The sequence below is a fragment of the Haemaphysalis longicornis genome, unplaced genomic scaffold, assembly GCF_048455015.1.
Source record: "Haemaphysalis longicornis isolate Haplotype H1 unplaced genomic scaffold, Haemaphysalis longicornis Haplotype H1 scaffold_6, whole genome shotgun sequence".
Lineage (NCBI taxonomy): Eukaryota > Metazoa > Arthropoda > Arachnida > Ixodida > Ixodidae > Haemaphysalis > Haemaphysalis longicornis.
In genome coordinates this window covers 68,734,845-68,752,191 of record NW_027526407.1, presented here as the reverse complement: position 1 = coordinate 68,752,191, position 17,347 = coordinate 68,734,845, and the positions used below count along the sequence as shown (strand labels likewise).

The 17,347-nt window shown below is 47.9% G+C and overlaps 1 protein-coding gene across 1 annotated transcript; it reads right to left on the bottom strand.

The window, feature by feature from the left end:
* Positions 1–14,927: 14,927 nt before the first annotated feature.
* On the bottom strand, positions 14,928–17,043 carry LOC144141622 (uncharacterized). Its single transcript, XM_077673164.1, has one exon. The coding sequence runs from the start codon at positions 16,111–16,113 to the stop codon at positions 15,514–15,516; it is 600 nt and encodes a 199-aa protein (XP_077529290.1). The 5' UTR covers positions 16,114–17,043; the 3' UTR covers positions 14,928–15,513.
* Positions 17,044–17,347: the final 304 nt, after the last annotated feature.

Sequence of the window (17,347 nt, the reverse complement as noted above, 5' to 3'; positions counted from 1 at the left end):
CCAGCCTGTGTCCATGGTGTCTACAGAGATGAAAAAGCCGAAAGAGCTGGCCCGTAGCAGACGGCAGTCTGTGGGAGCGCAATAGCGGAAGTACGTCACCGCTGAGGAGCGGAGCATCATGGGAGGGGAGGCCAACAGCGAAGAAACAGTTGAAAGGAGGAGGAAATACGGCGCGACGATAATTCGCGGTTTTTGATTTACGATTTCTCAGCTAATACTCATCGCTTTAACAAAATTCTTGCAGGAGGAGATTGCTAATACATTGCTTTATTTGGTTACATGTACATCCATGCATCGGCGGAAGGCATTTCAGGACCCCTTTAAGAAATTACGGTTTCCGGCGCCTATAAAGGCCTACTGACTGCTCATGGGCGTATCAACAAACTGGATTGAACATTAATAACAGTTAATTGGTATTATTATTAAAAGACCCGCCGCGGTGACTCAGTGGCTAAGGCGTTGCGCTGCTGAGCACGAGGTCGCGGGTTCGATTCCCGGCCGCGGCGGCCGCTTTTCTGATGGAGGCGAAAAGCAAAAACGCCCGTGTGTACGAGATTTCGGCGCACGATAAAGATCCCTAGGTGGTCAAAATTAATCCGGAGCCCTCCACTACGGCGCGCCTCATCGCCTGCGTTGCGTCGACGCGTTAAACCCTACAATCAATCAATTATTATTAAAAGGACAACAACGTATATTATTATATCGCCGTCTAGTGTAAGACCATCATAACCATCATGACTAAAAAAACTTCGCACCTCTATCCCCTTGGGCGCACCCACAAATCCGCCCCTGATAGCTATGGGGTTAAGAAGGCGATTTGGGCTAGTCGTTTCTAAATTACGAAAAGCGTTCCGCCCTGTTGAGTCGTATATCGCAACGGGAGCAGTCAAGTTTGCCGAAATTCTGACTTTGGTGTGATATACCTAAAGATGTCGAGAGAACCGAATACTTCGAAAGCATGTTTACCGAAGGTCGATCCTGTTACGCGAATTTAGTTTTGACAGCTCTCACGCTGGCGGAATTTCTGCTTGTACACCCAAGTGTTTATAGTGCACTTTCGTGATTGGTTGAAAGTTCTCCACAGCCGTCATTACTGTCCGTCAGTCACGACGCGTCGCCGTCTATACATCAATAATTCACCGTACCGTACGTAACCATGGAGTTGTTTCCCCCGGGTACAGTTGTGACTCGCGGCAATTCTTCTGGGACATGATTGCCTTCATTGCGCATTAATTGTACGCGAGCTAGGCTCTCGCATCCGCCATGCGACTAGCCGTCTCCAGTATGGCAGATGAACGGCCTTGGACATCACCTTCTTTGTGCGCTTGTGCGGAACGGAAGCATTCTCATTTCTATCTTGTTTTGACGTCCGGCCCCAGACGCGTAGTTGTGACGTGATGGATACGGCGACGGAGACGGCGACAAACAAGCAGCAATCAGACAATGATTTTAGCGCGGAAACACTGGGCCGAGGCTTGTCCGGCGTCCGGCGCCCGTGCTCACGGCACAGCACCGTGTAAATCGAAACATAATAAAAGGTTCACAAAAGGCTGGAGAGAGAGAGAGAGAGAGAGAGAGAGAGAGAGAGAGAGAGAGAGAGAGAGAGAGAGAGAGAGAGAGAGAGAGAGAGAGAGAGAGAGAGTTCCTGGAGAGCCGCGCTGCGCATGCGCAAGGAGCATTGGATTGGATTGGATTAGATTGGATTGAAAATTGTTTTAGCAGCAGTAAGCGCTCTCACGGGTGATTTACGGCAAGAACAATCCCCAGTGCTTCGCTTACTCGTCAGGATTCACTCCGTGGAGATTCGTGAATTTTTCGGTAAGGACTGCCCACGCCGTAGAACATGCCAGGAGGGTCCCGTGCACAAATGTAAATGATAGCTGCGGATGTGGCGATGCGAAGATATAGAGTTAGGACAGCATTGGGGAAAGAGTATTGTACGTGGTGTCAAAGCTTAATGGGGCCACGCAGACAAAATACAAGCTTGTTTTATTCGAATGATCTCGTGTTTTATAACGTCCCCAGTGCTTGTCCGACAGCAAACGACGCCGTATTCACTGAGAAATGTATCAATTTAGATTAAAATTTTGTGAAGCATGTAAAAATGCTTTTGTGTTGCAATAACTGTAAAAAACAGTATTTTTTGGTATGTAACAAGAGTTGTTTTATTACGGATATTTATGCTTACAAATTTGGATTGTGAATACTGTACAGACTCCAGAAATGAATACAAACTGTGTGTGGTTAGTCTGATGTTGTTCTATAGTTGTATATATAATTGCATAAGGTTTGAACCCTTTCTGAGCCATTGGCGTTTTGTAACAAACTGCTGTTTGTGTGTTTGTTCTGCCTGGGGCTAGGGGCCTAGTCAGGCGACTTTAAATGTTGCCTTTTGCCATAGCCCCAGGGCAACCTCCTTTTGTTGCCGAAATAAATTCAAAAATTCAATTCAATTCTGCAGCGAAATCTTGAGCTTTCGTGACGTCAGCCATGAGGTCATAGGGGCGGGTATTCAAACGACCTTCCAGTGCGTCATTAGTCCCTACAGCCTTCCTTACGCCCAGATGGCGCTACCATACTGAGTCGAGGACCGTTGTCCGCCGTTGCTTTGTTTTTGACCTTATTTGCACCTGGCTTTCTTTTTCGTTACTGTAGAAAGTAACCCTACTGTGAAATACCGGGTATGCTCGGAAAATAGGGTCAAGTCAACGTCGCTTGCGCCAATCCGCCAGTGTCGTGTACGACAAGTCCACACCGGCGGACTGCTGTGCAGCTAAAACAAGCATAGTGCGCGCAGTACCAACAGCAGTGCGCATCGGTACATCTATGATTATGTGTATTTTCGTAACTTTCATTGTCTACCCCACCATTCTTACTGCTGTAAAATGAATACGTACGCATTAGCAAGAGGGGAGAAAAGTGCGTGAGCCACCCTTCAGTGGTGCTTACTGATAAAGAAGTCCAGTTCATGGATAACGACAAATTATTTATTTATTTATTTTTTTAAATACATACTGCAGACCATCATTAGGTCCAAGCAGTGGGGCACAAAAAGATAAAAGGCAAGAAAAAATACAAACAATACAAAGAAGGCACTTATACAATGGGTAAGTCATTCCATTCTAGTATCGTACGCGGAAAAAAAGAATAGTTGAATGTGTCAGTAGCAGCAAAATATGGGGTGAAAGCATTTGGTTTGTGGTGTCTAGTATGCCTTGTGGATAATGGGGACAAAAACAATGATGAGTTGATAGACAGTTCACCTTTTCTGACTGAAGAAAGTCCAGGCGGAAGCACTTTCTCCTGGATTCAAGGCTTGGGATATTTTTAGTCAGCAGTAATTGTAAGGGGAATCAGTGCGTGAATATTTGGAATAAATGAACCTAACAGCTTCTCTTTGAATTCTTTCGAGTTTACGGATGTTGTGATTAGTTTAGGGGTCCCAAACTATGCAGGCATATTCAAGCTTCGGCCGAATAAAAGTAAAGTAGCTGAGGAGTTTCACGTTTCCGGGGGAACTTTTTAGTTTTCTGTCTTAAGAAACATAGTTTACGGAATGCGGACGAGCAACTATTGTCAATGTGTAGATTCCACGATAGATTACTCGTTAATGTGGCACCAAGGTATTTATGACTGGTCACGTTCCCTTTTTTCTTTATTCTTTTTTTTCTGCTTTTTTTGTTTTTGTATGCTACTTTGACACGTGCGGCGTTGTTTGCCTTCGGTAGAAATGTTTGTGGCGGGTTTTCAATAAATTCAGTTGAGAGTCAGCGCCTGTCCTGTGGTTATTATTCTTTTGTCTGTCCCGTCTTTCGCACTGTGATTAAGAACACCTACCAACTCGACCAACTTGCAACTGTCCTACGTACGCATTATATTTAAGCGCAAATACCTCGTTCGGCAAGCTGCCCTGCCTAATTTGCAATTGCTTTTGCCGGCCTCAGCCAATCGCAGAGCTGGCTGGTATGACATCATAGGTTCAGTTGCGGGAAATGAGCGAGTGGGTCGCATGGCCATTACATTTTTTCCTAAGTATGTAGCTTATTTGAGCGAAGTGTGCGTTAAAAGTGGTGCCAGTATGATTCTAACGAGGTGATCTTTCGAATGAACCAAACTTGTATTTTGTCTGCATGGCTCCTTACGCGGTGTTTTTTGGTGGCAAAGACTCGCTGGCGGGGTTTGGCGATTAGTGGCTTTGCTGTAGCGCGCGCTTGGGACGGTTGAAATTAGGTAGCGGAGTAGTTGCACACCTTTAGTTCGGGATCCGTGCGCATTGCCGTGCATTAGAGCCTTATGCCTTTTTCTGCAATAAATATTTCGGAAGGCGATCCATATTCACTTTCAATGTTTATTTTGCACATATATGCAAATTGGGTGTATGCGCATAAGGTGAGCAGACACTGCCTGCAGCAACTCGTGCTGCGCAGACGTAATTTCTAAAGCTTTGCACATGACGATCAAGCAGCTGGCTTGGTATAGTTGGTAGGGCAACGGCTTTGCGGCTGAGAGGACCAGGGCTCGATATTGGTCCCGGCAACGTTTTTTAGAGGCGACGCCCCTTAGGGTATGGGGGTGTTGGCGTCTACTGACGTCGTCGTAATCTTCGTATCATGTAGTCACGGTACTAAAACACCGGGAAACTCGATTACGCCTCGTGCTAGAGAGCTTCGTGCTTCAAAGACGAGGGAATTTTAAACCAAAGCTGTATACCTCTACCCCCCGACGGTTTCATCTCCGTTGGCAAAAACTCCAAGGCGCCAAGAATACACTTATGCACTGCATGCTTCGCCCCTCCCCAGGTTTCACGTTAGTGGAGATGGCTCGGGATTTTTTAATTTTCATTAGCCCACAACGTGCTGATAAAGACGAAATCCAGTTTGCTAGCCTAGTAGGCGCTTTCACACTAAGAAGGCTGTTCTTATGCGACATGCGATGTATTTCTTGGCAAAGTATGACGTAGTTCTCGTACGGGGCACCTGTAATAAGGGATTTGCGGTTGTACATTTTTGCAGTGCTGTTCTTAACCTTCATTAGGACTGTACTGACCTAAAGATCGTGGCAACACTGCCTCCTATCTTGAACTTCACTAAAGTAGACCTGGCTATAAATTTTAGATACAGCTTAAGATGTGGTCGTCAGCCGAAAAACGTGGTCGTTAATCGCGGTAGGAACGACTCCGGGAGTTCGAGCAAAGCCGGTGAGTAATTCTACCGGCGAGGGGTTAAGCCAACGAAGCGGGTTACACGGCTATAAAATTTGCATGTTCGTCGGGTTTTTATGACTTGCTTCTTTTATTCTTCATTTTCAGATGTGTGCATACTGGTGGGGGTAAAGCTCACAGTGCCTAATGTATGTAATAGAATCTGGCCCTCTCGCAGACAGCCTACGCGGCTTACCCCATGGTGTCTCAGTTATATACGCTTCTCTAGCGCCCTCCGGAAGCGGTTCATTAAAACTAAGTCGGAGAGCGCACGTGGCGAAGCTATCTCATGGGGGTCGTGAACCGGCAGGGCCATAACGAGCGGCGAGAAAAGGACAACTAGCCCAGGTTTTGGCGCTGGCATTTTTGCCGCCGTTTCGGCGCGTAGACAGGGATAGGTCAGCATCAAGTGTGCCATGATGTTATGCAAGCGGAAACACAACACTCACGTTTCACTCACACTGGTGAAGCAGAACGCGACTGCGAAGCTTTTTTCCGAGGACATTACGTACTGGTAAGGTGACGTCGCCATGTCAGCGCTAGCCTAAGAACACGCTTTGAGACCACCTTGCAAGCGGCGTCGCAGACACTTGGGCGTCCCTAGACTGAGATCGCTGATAGTGTTGGTTTCCTTTCCACAGCCTGCACAGCATGGCATAAGGCGGACGTTATATGAAATAAACAGCTTTATTTGACTCAATAAATTAATCAGAAGTCAAGTCGGTGAAGTCAGTCAGTCGTCCAGTCGGTCAGTTAAGGTCCAACTCAAGTGGGTCAACTCAAAATCAACTGAAAGTCCAGTCCAGTCAGTCAGTCAGTCAGTCAGTCAGTCAGTCAGTCAGTCAGTCAGTCAGTCAGTCAGTCAGTCTGTCTGTCTGTCTGTCTGTCTGTCTGTCTGTCTGTCTGTCTCTGTCTGTCTGTCTGTCTCTGTCTGTCTCTGTCTGTCTGTCTGTCTCTGTCTGTCTCTGTCTGTCTCTGTCTGTCTATGTCTGTCTGTCTGTCTCTGTCTGTCTCTGTCTATGTCTGTCTGCCTGTCTGTCTATGTCTGTCTGTCTGTCTGTCTGTCTGTCTATGTCTGTCTGCCTGTCTGTCTGTCTATGTCTGTCTATGTCTGCCTGTCTATGTCTGTCTATGTCTGTCTGTCTGTCTATGTCTGTCTGCCTGTCTATGTCTGTCTGCCTGTCTATGTCTGTCTGCCTGTCTGTCAATCAGTCAGTAACTTGGTCAATGTCAATGTAGAGTGAGTCAACTTAAGATCAAGTCAGTCCGTCAGTCAAGTCAAAGGGAAATCAGTCAAGTCAGTCAAGCCAAAGTTAAACCAAGGTCAAGTCAGTCATGTCAGTCTCAGGCAAAACTTGAAAATTACGGTACTCCCACGCATAGTGCAGAAAAAGTGGGAAAAATGAAATCGAGCTCGTGCAAAGGAAGCTCCGAATGCTGCGATCCGACGAGTAAACAACAAAGTACTGTCGGGGCAGGCCTCCAGAAACTATACCGGTTATTTGCGAGCAGTCTTGTATGTTCCCGTAGGTTAGTGGTGTGGAGAACTACGAGAGTGGTATCTCGCTGTGTGGGTTCGAATCCCGGGCGGTTTTTACCTTTCGTCCTTCGAAATGGCCAACTGTGGTCCTTGCGGCCACGCGCCTTTTATGACCGGGTGGGTACCACCCGCAGGAGGCAGGCGTTCTCTGAAAATACGGGAGAAACGCCTTCCAGTTGTGCATGCCCGATGCCGCGAAGGGCTTTCAGCCAGTGCGTACACCTCCGCTCGTCCTCAGACACTGAGTGGTATTGTACTTGGTGTCCCTAAGCGGTGCTGGCAGGTTCATCCGGCACATAAGATACGGAAATAGCGGGTCAAGGCGATTCCAAAAGTATCGCTAGTGCGCGATCACAGATAACGTCGGAATCCACGGAAGTGTGGCACGGAACCGAAAGCAAAATCGGTTTGAACCATTCTCCAAGAGTAAAGCACAAGAACTACATTCCGACACATATGCTTGTTGCCAATAGTACGAAAGCTTTTGCTAAAGAAAAAAAATAACATTGACACACACGCAAGTGAGCATGCATGAACTTTGAAATTGGGCGTCGTGCAATCACAGCGTAAGACGAATACGCGTCTTTTTACGTCCCTGCCGTAGTTGTTTCCGCGGCCTCAGGCGTCGCATGGTTTTTGTTCTCCTCTCAGGGTTTATAAATATCAATACTGCTTTTGCGACCGCATCAACGATGAAAAATATGTGTATTTGATCCCGTCTATGCAATGCAAACACAAACATGAATTTGACAAATTTATTTCAGTGTTCCTTTAAACTTGCAATACTTTTTTAGAGAGAACTTGCAGGTGAGGAGACACAGAGGTGAAAAAAATGATCCTTTAAGTAAACGAAAAAGCGGTACGTGTTCTAAATGTTTATAGGACGGCGAGACAAGTAGAGTTACGTCAAACGAGAAGAAATTAAATGTCTAGAAAAGTTACTTTCGCAAATTAAACGAAATACTGACGTCAGCACTCCAAATATTCCAGCAATCTAAACTTCTCGCTTTGAAATGTTTGCTCCGAGGACACCCGTTTAGCAAACTTTGCGTTCGCCAAATTAGTCAATGCAGGCTTAGTCCGTGATTTAGTGACCGAGATGGCGCGCAGTTACCGCTCGCCGCCATCCCACCACTTTCACCACCTGCTGCCCCAAAACAAAGAACGGCTACGGTGTGTAGGGCGCTGAGAAAAGCGTATTGAGTTGTTAGGTTCTCGGCGTGTGAGAATAATGAGTGTGCCGAGCGAACGCTTCCTGTTCGTGCGGTTTAGAAAAGGGGCCCCCTGGAAGCCTCGATAAAGCGCGCTCGGTATCCCTGCGCCGGTGCATTCTAAGGACGTGGGGAACCCCTTTGTTTCAGCCAATTGCGGCCACCCGCGAAACTTGTGCGGTGGTCTGCAGAACTTCGTTCCGTGCGTTGGTATAAGTGACTTAGCGCGTGCCGCCGTAACGAGGGCTCCAAGCTTAAAGAGCTCCCGGACCATAAAGCCAATGCAGAAACGGTCGGCAGCCTTTCCCCGTAGTTTTTGCCTGAAAGGTAGCGCCGCATGTGTCCAGCCCGAGGAGGATTGAATGCACTGTTTTTCATAAGCGAGGGCGCTTTACCTGGCGCCGTTGTGGTTGGAGATTACTTCCTGGCTAATAAAGAATGCGGGGGTAGTTGTGCTTTTTTTGGTGTTCCTCGTCCGCTTAACTTTTGGCAGCTTCTGTTCGCAGGATCCGGCAAAACATCACGTTCGGAACTTGGCACTTAATCTCTACTTGCTAATGCCGAAGTTGATGGTGATATGGAGGTGTAATGATCTACACTGGTGTAATACTGTCGGTAGAATGGCCTGTATGGCCTGTATATCATGTACGCCACGTATGCTATACATGGCATGTATTCCAGGTATGTCATGCTGTGGACAGAATGGCATGCATGACAGAATGGCATGTATTCCCACGTTGCCGTGCACGTTGGGGAGGCTTGTACGGATACTTGAACTGCGCATCTACGGCGAAGTGCGATTCTCAAGGGCTGCGGATGTGTGAAAAATGCTGTTTGGAGGAACGAAGTTCGCAAAGTTGCACTTGAGGGATACATACGGGCAGATACTTCGCGATGATAACTTCAGAGATTATCTAACAATCGACATACACAGTATTGTGCCGTTCCAATAGACGACTCCCCCTTTTGGGGTCTCCTCAAGTCCAGCCGTGTTTTAGGAGGAGATGGAAAACATGATGCGGGGACTGCCGCACGTATACCTGTGTATTTCGATGACATTCTTGATACTAGCGCTAATGATTTCGAGCATTTACGCAATATTCGCGCTGTTCTGAGCAGTCTTTAAGAAGCTGGCCTAAAACTGAAGTCTAAAAGTTGCCATCTTCGTGTGTAAAGTAGACCGCCTTACGCATGTCGTGGAGAAAAAGAAAATCAACCACCTAACCTAGACAAGTAGTCTCCTGTGCTACGTGTATAATCCTAAGAAATGCTAAAGAGCTGCGAATTTTGGAGGGTTGGTGAACTACTGCATGACTCTCCTTCGAAATGAATTTATAGTTCTTCGACCTGGCACATACTACTTGGAGGAAGAAAATTACGCCCATCTTCCCGCGAGGGGAACCCTGATGTGATGCGACGCATCGGGGGGGTTTAATTGGTGTTTCCATTGGGTTGATTCTCTAAATCGCGTGAAACGTGTTGTGAACGCGTAGGATGCATTTCATCACATGCGGGTGTTCTCATACGCAGGAAAGATGGGCGTAATTTTCATTCTTTTACTGAGAGAGAGAGAAACTGGTTGCCATTTTCAGCGGTTGCACTTTACTTTGAGCACGACGGCTTTGTGGTCGCTGAAGTACACGGTCAGTGGATCGCGAGCGCTGACTGAACCGCCGCAACGCGCTACCCCCTTTATATTCACAGCACCTGAAGGAGAGGAGATAGCGGAGGAGAGTCGCGCATGCGCGCACTTGCGCGCCGGGGCAGACGCGAGCGTAGCGAAGCGCGCGCGCAGCTGTTGTTATTATGTTAATGAGACGGAGTGAGAGTGTTGCGCACAGCTGTCGGAGAGAAGAACGGAGGAGAGTTGCGCATGCGCAGGTGGTGTGCGGACGCCGGAGGGACATACCCCCGAGCAAAAGATGCGTCGCATCTAAAAAACGGCACGAGCCTCAGAGAGAGAGAGAGACAGAGAGAGAGATAGAGAGAGAGAGAGAGAGATAGAGAGAGAGAGAGAGAGAGAGAGAGAGAGAGAGAGAGAGAGAGAGAGAGAGAGAGAGAGAGAGAGAGAACTAATTACAGGTCGTCTTCAGTGAATGCTGAACTCAGCACTAGTGCGTTTTTGATGTATTGCTCTAGAGCTAGCTGCTCCTCGAAAGTGGAGGCGAAAGTCAGCCAGGTTGGGTCAATGGGATATAGCAGCTGCGTCGGTGTGTGTAAGTGAGGAATGCTGGGAATAGTGTAAGGACATTCCCATAGGACATGTTGCTGATTAGGATATACACCACAGTGTTTGCAGGCTGGTGGTTCTTGTGCTCTTCCTTTAGAGGCAAGATATCGTCTAGCTGGGATGCATGTTGTGTTAGTCTGTGCTTGTCTCAGTAAAACTGATTGCTGCCTGTCCAGGTTAGGATGAGGTGGAGATAATTCTCTTCTGTTCAGTTTAAGGTCTCTTAGTGTATTGTTCATGATGCCACGGAAGATAATGCAGCAATACCCGCCTGCAGCAGACTCGCTTGCTGGGATGAGGTCTTGCTGCGAAGACTTCGTGTTGGTGTAGCCCTCTCTCCCGCTGTTACCCGGGAGTGGCCACCACGCTACCATGCCCCGTTCGCACAGAACTGCCCATTTCGCACGGCTCCTGCCGAAGATGCGGACACAGAACATTTGCTGTGGACGCACCCTTCATTGGAAGCTGCCAGAACACGACACCTTCGAGGCACAGGCCTCCACCCTGGAAGACCACCTGACTTTCATCGGTGGATATGGGGACCCCACCACCACTCCCTCCTTGCGTTCCTTCGTGAAACGGGAGTTAACCTATACTTGTAACGGGAGTTAACCTATACTTGTAACATAGTATTTATATCATCTGGTATACTATCGCACTAAAAAAAGGATCCCATTACCTCGGCACTAGCCTCGATCCACTTGGATTCAATATTCAAACAAGCCTTCATGACGCAGCAGTGATGCATCGTCGCATGGAGTTGGCGCTGTCTTAGCGTACAAAGATGGCGATCGGCGCGGGTGACTCGTCAGGTTCGCATATAGCATCTTTTCAAAAGCTGAAGAACACTTCAGCCTGCCTGAAGAGGACGCGTTGGCTTTATTTTATAGACAGGACGACTTCCATCAACACGGGATATTTTTTTGGAACTTTCATGCGTAAACTTGTCTGCGCGTTACAATCGGGGCGCGTTAGACTCGTGCACGTGCGGTAAACGCGGGAATTCGTCTCGTCTACCGTGCAGGTTGCGTATCTTGTTTTGGGCTCATGATTGTCCAGCAAGCAGCTTCGTGTGCTGGTGTGCTGGTCTGAGTAGGTACGTTGGGGACCGTCAGTGCGACACGCGAAAAGTCTATAGACGGTTGCACAGTGCAAAGATGTTCTGGCCCTATATCAGCTCAGCGACTGCGATTTCATTGAGATATTCAAATAACGCGGTTAGCACATAACGCTGAGACGAGGGAGATGGCCACGGCTCCAGAAGTGCTTTTAAAGATAGGGAACTGTGGTTGAGGCACTCGATCTTCTGTGCGAGGTCGTCTCTTGCTTGGCCTTATGTAGGGAACTCCAGTAGAATATGCTCGCTACCTCCTTTCTTTACTTCTTTTATTTCCTTCAGTCTTCTCTCCCTTCCTCCTTACTGCCTATTGCAACTTTATTCCCCTTTCCGCACCCCGCAGAGTAGCATGTAGGCGTTAACATGCCGGCAGACCTCTCTGCTTTCCTCTAATAAAGAGCTTTCTCTCTCTCTCTCTCTCTCTCTCTCTATCTCTCTCTCCCTCTCCCTCTCTGAGTTGGGAACACATTCGTGGATCATGAAACGCTGAACTGTTTACTAGTAGTTTCCTGTCCCAGGCTGCCGGCCAAGTATCCACGCGTGAGAGAAAAGGGTGCAGAAAGATGTCCTTTCAGTACGTCCCCGGCAGTGCAAGGAAGCCTTGGATGGAACTGGAGTGGTGATTATCGTTCCGCCTGGATAAAATCCTGCTTCCAGCCACCAAAAAAAGCCAACAAGCACGAAGTTAGCACGTCACTTGGCGCGGGTGAATGGGAACCGTTTTTAGGTGAAGTTTTGACAGCGATGCTATTTAAGCCGTTAGTTGGGCCGGCGAACGTGCGCAGGAAAACATCGCCGAGCGATGAAGTCGTCGTGAGCGCCGGGACATCTTCACGGTGGATTTTCCTCGCCGCGCTCGAGCGGGACTCGTGCCTCGACCTGTCGGAGGCGTGATACAACTGGTACAAGCACTGCTTTGGAAACGCGTCGCGGGGTGGCTCGCTCTATCGCTTGTTGCGACGAGTAGGGCAGTTTTGACGGTGAAAATAGAAGAATTAATGCCAAAATAAGAGAAGCCAAAAAGCTTAGACACGATAACTTTAATGAAATTCTTAATTTGCATCCCACACGCCAGACAACACAAGCCGTACGGTTGACACCGTACGAGTTCAAAAATTTTAAGAGAAAGGACGTCCCCCTGGTTCCTCCGCTACTCTTGGAGCTTGACCGCAAAGCGGGTTGGAACACGTACATTGTACATACTTTAATGGCCGTGTGTTCATTGCTTTCTGGGGAGCCAACGATGACACCACACCGAAAACTTGTCCGAGTCTCTAAGCATAACCACGCATAAACTAAGCCTAACCAAGAATAAGCTAGGGAGGCTACCATCTTCGCCCAGTCTTCGTACCACTAGTGTGAAGCTGCCCTAATTTTTTCGTCGTATATATCTAATCCACTGGGTGACAAGCTTTCTCCGACTGTACGACAGGTTGGATTGAGCTAATTTTCATGCAAGAGTGACTTTTCTTGTGAACTATTTACGTGACTGATAAAATGAAGCCGCCGTTTTGAGGCTTCATCATACTTGAAAGGTGTAACCTGCAGAGCTCGCGAGTGGCACTCATAGTAAGATGAGACACCAAGTAAAGCATCTCATTAATTGTACACCGAATAAAAAATTACACATGTTTACGTATTTCAGCAATACGTTGAAAAGAGTGGTATGTATAGGCTCAACAACTGAAGGATGATTAAATGGATGGGGCTTGCGCTACTTCTGAATCTGGTGTCACGTTACTACTACAGGAGTGAAAGTAACCGCCGCACAGTGTAAGCCTCTATAATTTAAGTGCTGAAATGGTAATCTGCTTCGAAAAGTGGTCTTGCCATTTGAGTCTCAGCCATCGACATTCCTTAAGGTACTCGATCATCGTAATGGGCCGTGCCCGTATGTAGATTCGGTTTTTGGAACCATTTTACAGAAACTGTTTGGCACTCCGGAAGAATTTGCATCACTCACTTGCTCTGGAAAATTAAAAAAAAAAGGCCGGCTGACAATGGTGGCACAATCGCAAAACGCCACAATAGGTGTAGTGTAAAACTAGCAAACAAAGATTGGGTAAGTAACCGTGGTATCGTTGCCATTTTTTTCGAGATGGTGGAGTCAGGAGATTTCCCGTTTTGTGGAGTAACTGACGACAAAATAAAACAAAATTACACACAAAAAAAATTACTTCGCTTGCGCGCCTTTTTTGATAAGGAGGTTAGAACATACCTTCCTGGCAGTCCCATGGGCTCGAAAACATTTTTCTGACGTTCGCTAAGAGTGAATTTCAAACGCGACATTGATTAATCCTGCGTGCGTGAAAGAAGGGATCCTTGCCTCTCCAGCTTTTACAGGCTGCAGTGATGAAACCAGTTTCCCGCGTCAAAACGAAAAACAGTCGTGGAAAGGGCACAACGTTTTAATGTCAGCTCTTGTCCGAGGTTGTGGGATGTAAATTACGTCGTGTCAAATGTGTGTTGTTTCGCGGCAAAACAATGACATGTTTGTAATTCAATATAAAGGCACATTTACATTTTACAACTTCAGCGCACTTAAGCAGGCGGTTATTGAGTTTGCATGCAAATCGTTCCGGGGCGTGCATTCTGCGGACGAAAAGCCTCGCGAGAAATGCTTCAGCGCTGTTAGAGACGTCGGTCCTCGTTGCGTATACCAAGTCTCCGCAGTTGTTTTGTGGTTCAAATTGGGCGGACGGGCTTGAATTTTATAAAATTAGAGAGCGAGGAATGACTTCGCAGTCTGTAGAGTCGGGCTTATTTCTTTCTCTGGAAACCAGTGCTGCTGACAGACAGTTTTTTTCTTTGGTGGAGTAAAGGGAGGGGGGCAATATACTCCGGCACACATCTGCAAACTCAGAGAAAAAGTAAGAAAGCAGCGCCTTTACTGTGTACAAACGATGTTAGTAGGGGGACTCCTAACACAAACGGAAAGCGTGGAAGTTGCGACAGGACATTCGAGCCTCTCGCTAAACCTGCGCCACTTTTCCACATTGTTAACGTTTCAAGTCCAATTATTTATAAATTAGCTACCCGAGTGAGACACAAGCTTCATTTTGTATCAGACATTACTCTTTTCTTTGTGTTATATATGCTCGTCACGTTGAGATAAACCAGAACGGGAACGATGTGATCAGCAACAACATTATTTTGTCCTATGGACAGAAAGCTGCTTACGTCATAATTAATTGCCTTGTAATGGCTATGGTTATCAAATTGTTGCATTTAAATCTTTGGCGCAACCATTTTAGTCGTTTTAATGCGCATTTGAGCTTTAGTTAACGACATTAGGGCTCAATATCTCGGGACATCACCTTGCCCAGACGAATGTTAAAAATTCAGAGCAACCAATAACTGAATTTTAATGACATTTATTCTGTTCACATTAAGCATTGACGCCGGTGGAGCATACGCGTTAATGCCAAATGACAGCATAACGGGCTACTTAGTACTGTAGCAACTGACATAACATGCATTCCATGCATTCCGCTTAACTCCACCAGCTGTTATTTTCCGGCAAGCCCACCCGCATTTTAACCAGATTCTCAAGTTTTGCTCAGATATAGCGAAGGGGGGGGGGGGGCGCTGTTATATTTCTTTCTAATATAGCTGCCACTAGTCCCAAAGCGAAGTGCGATGAGCTTCAAGATGATCAATACGAGGCGCGAGAATAGCTTAAAATAAAATCAAGCAGGCGAATGAAAAATAATGTATTTGAACCCGTTTCGCAAGAATTAAAGACACTCTGATAACAGCTTTTGGAAAACAATTCCGAAACTACAAGAAACGTCTTCACCGAAGAGGGTACAATAAAATACACGGAAAGGTTCAACACACACAAGTCCTGCAAGTTTCAGCTACTGATGTTAACCAATGCTTAGGATGCGACGGCACGCCCCTTAACATCAACTTCATTAGACACCGGAGCATGGCAACTTGTGGTTGTAATAAACTCTTTAAAGCCCTTAGCGCTTAAACTTGTATCTATGGTAATTGTAACAGGTTCAGCTGCCCGATGACTTATCCCTTCTGCTCTTGAAATATGTGACAAACCAGCAAATACATACGTGAGAAGAAAAAAGTGGCACCCGTAATGAACTGGCAAAGACGTTTCGCACGTAGTGTCAGCTTTTGCAGGAAAAAAGCCTCAAACAGATGTGCGCAGAGGGCAACAAGTCTTAAAACGTTCATCTACACCACAAGTTCTCGCGGCTACACAAGCCACGGCTGGCAAAAGTCCATCAGTTCTCTATCGTCCGTTGCGTAACAGTCCAAGACACCAGTGGAAGATTCGGACAAAGCTCTCGGTAGTGCGTGGTCACTGGGTGACGAAGAGTTGTCTCCGATGCATGGGAAGTCGTACAGGCTGTCTTCGCGACGTCGTTGTTGCTCGGCGTCAACAAGGTATGGAGTCTCGTCGGCGTCGTCTTCGTCCGTGTCTTGCTCCGAGCCTCCTCGCAGTTGGTGCTGCGTCGAGATCGTGCCGTGTTCCAGGAGCTCCTGGAGGGACTTTATGTAGTCCACTGCCGAACGAAGCGTGTCCACTTTGCTCATTTTCTTGTTCTGCGTCAGGTTGGGCACGTGCTGCCTGAGGGCTGCAAAACCCATGTTCACGAGACGCACTCGATTTCGTTCGCGTTCGTTCCTTCGGGCCACAGCCTGCGAGTAGCCGGAAGGAATAGCTGGTGGTTGCTGGTGGAGGTAGCCCGCCCGTCTTGTGAAGCGTAGCATGTCACTTGCCTTAGAGTGATGGTGATGGTTCTGCTGGTGGTGCGGTGCCTGAGCACTCCGTATCATCCTGAAGGAACTCATAGTGCAGTTTTTGTCTTCCAGAGTTCAGCGATGACGAAGATAACAAGGGTATTCACTGTCATAAACTGAATGACCCCGTGGCCAATTTTCTGGGGAGAATCGGCTCACCACCCCGTAAGATCATTGAAGTTTCGAATTTTGCCCGGAGGAGCACCGTTCAAATTTGACGCTGCCGGCAACCACTCGCACTTTCATGACGATCTTGAAGAGTTGGCACCAACACCTCTGTACCGTAATCCCTATTACAGTTTCTTTAAAAAGTTGATGTTTGACACAGTCTCTGAGGGCGCTAGCTTTAGAATAGATTAGAACGTCGCAAATGTCCCATGATATATATCGTTCCGGTTTTCAAAAAAAAAAAAAATATCGAGGGAAGTTGCCTGTGTCGGACAGCAGTTGAACCGGGTGCAACGACTTCTGCTTTGACCACTTCCACAGAAGAACAGTACATGCGGGAGCACTTCGGAATGTATCAGACCCACGTGGCTACCGGGAAACGTCACGCACCTTGGCGACACACGGGATGACAACAAATAAGCGCGAAAAAAACGCGCGCAGGTCCCAACGCGAGCGCACGCTAACGGAATAAGACACGCACGTGGACCCGGTAACGAAGCGGCATCTACAGCGGCCTGGTGGTCTCTCCAGGAGCAAGGCGGGCAATGTGAGTGAGCAGCCGCACGAGTGCGCGCGAAGGAATCTGCTTCCGTGCGCGTGGCCTACCGTTCCAGAAGACACGCGGGCCGTGGAGCAGCGCCGGTGGTGGTCGCACCCCTCTCTTGTAGGCCAGGTGATTGCGTCTGGTCCCTTCGGCAAGACGGCGGGGCAGGGGGGGAGAAGACCCCGCGCGGCTTGTACAAAACGGCGGAAGCCCCCGCACTCACAAACCGAGCTCGCACGCGGCCCGTTGTGCCTTGGCGTCTCCCCTCCCAGCAGCCCGATGGGTGGCCAATGGAAGTTGATCACGGAGACGAGAAAACAAGAGGAGGGGTCTGCGTGCGAGAAACAAGCCTCCCCCCACCACCCCTCACGGCTACTACGCGCAGCCCCCCCTACCGCCCTCTGCTTCTCCTTCCGTCCCCCACGTTTTCACTCAGTGATCTCTCTTGGTGGCGTTGTCTTTTGTTGCTTGCTCATCAGCGGCAGGCGTGGTGTAGTGCGTGTGATCGTGCTCCTCTCTACGTAGGATTCGTGACTCTATGGTGCCCGCTTCCCGGGCCGCATGTTCTTGCGC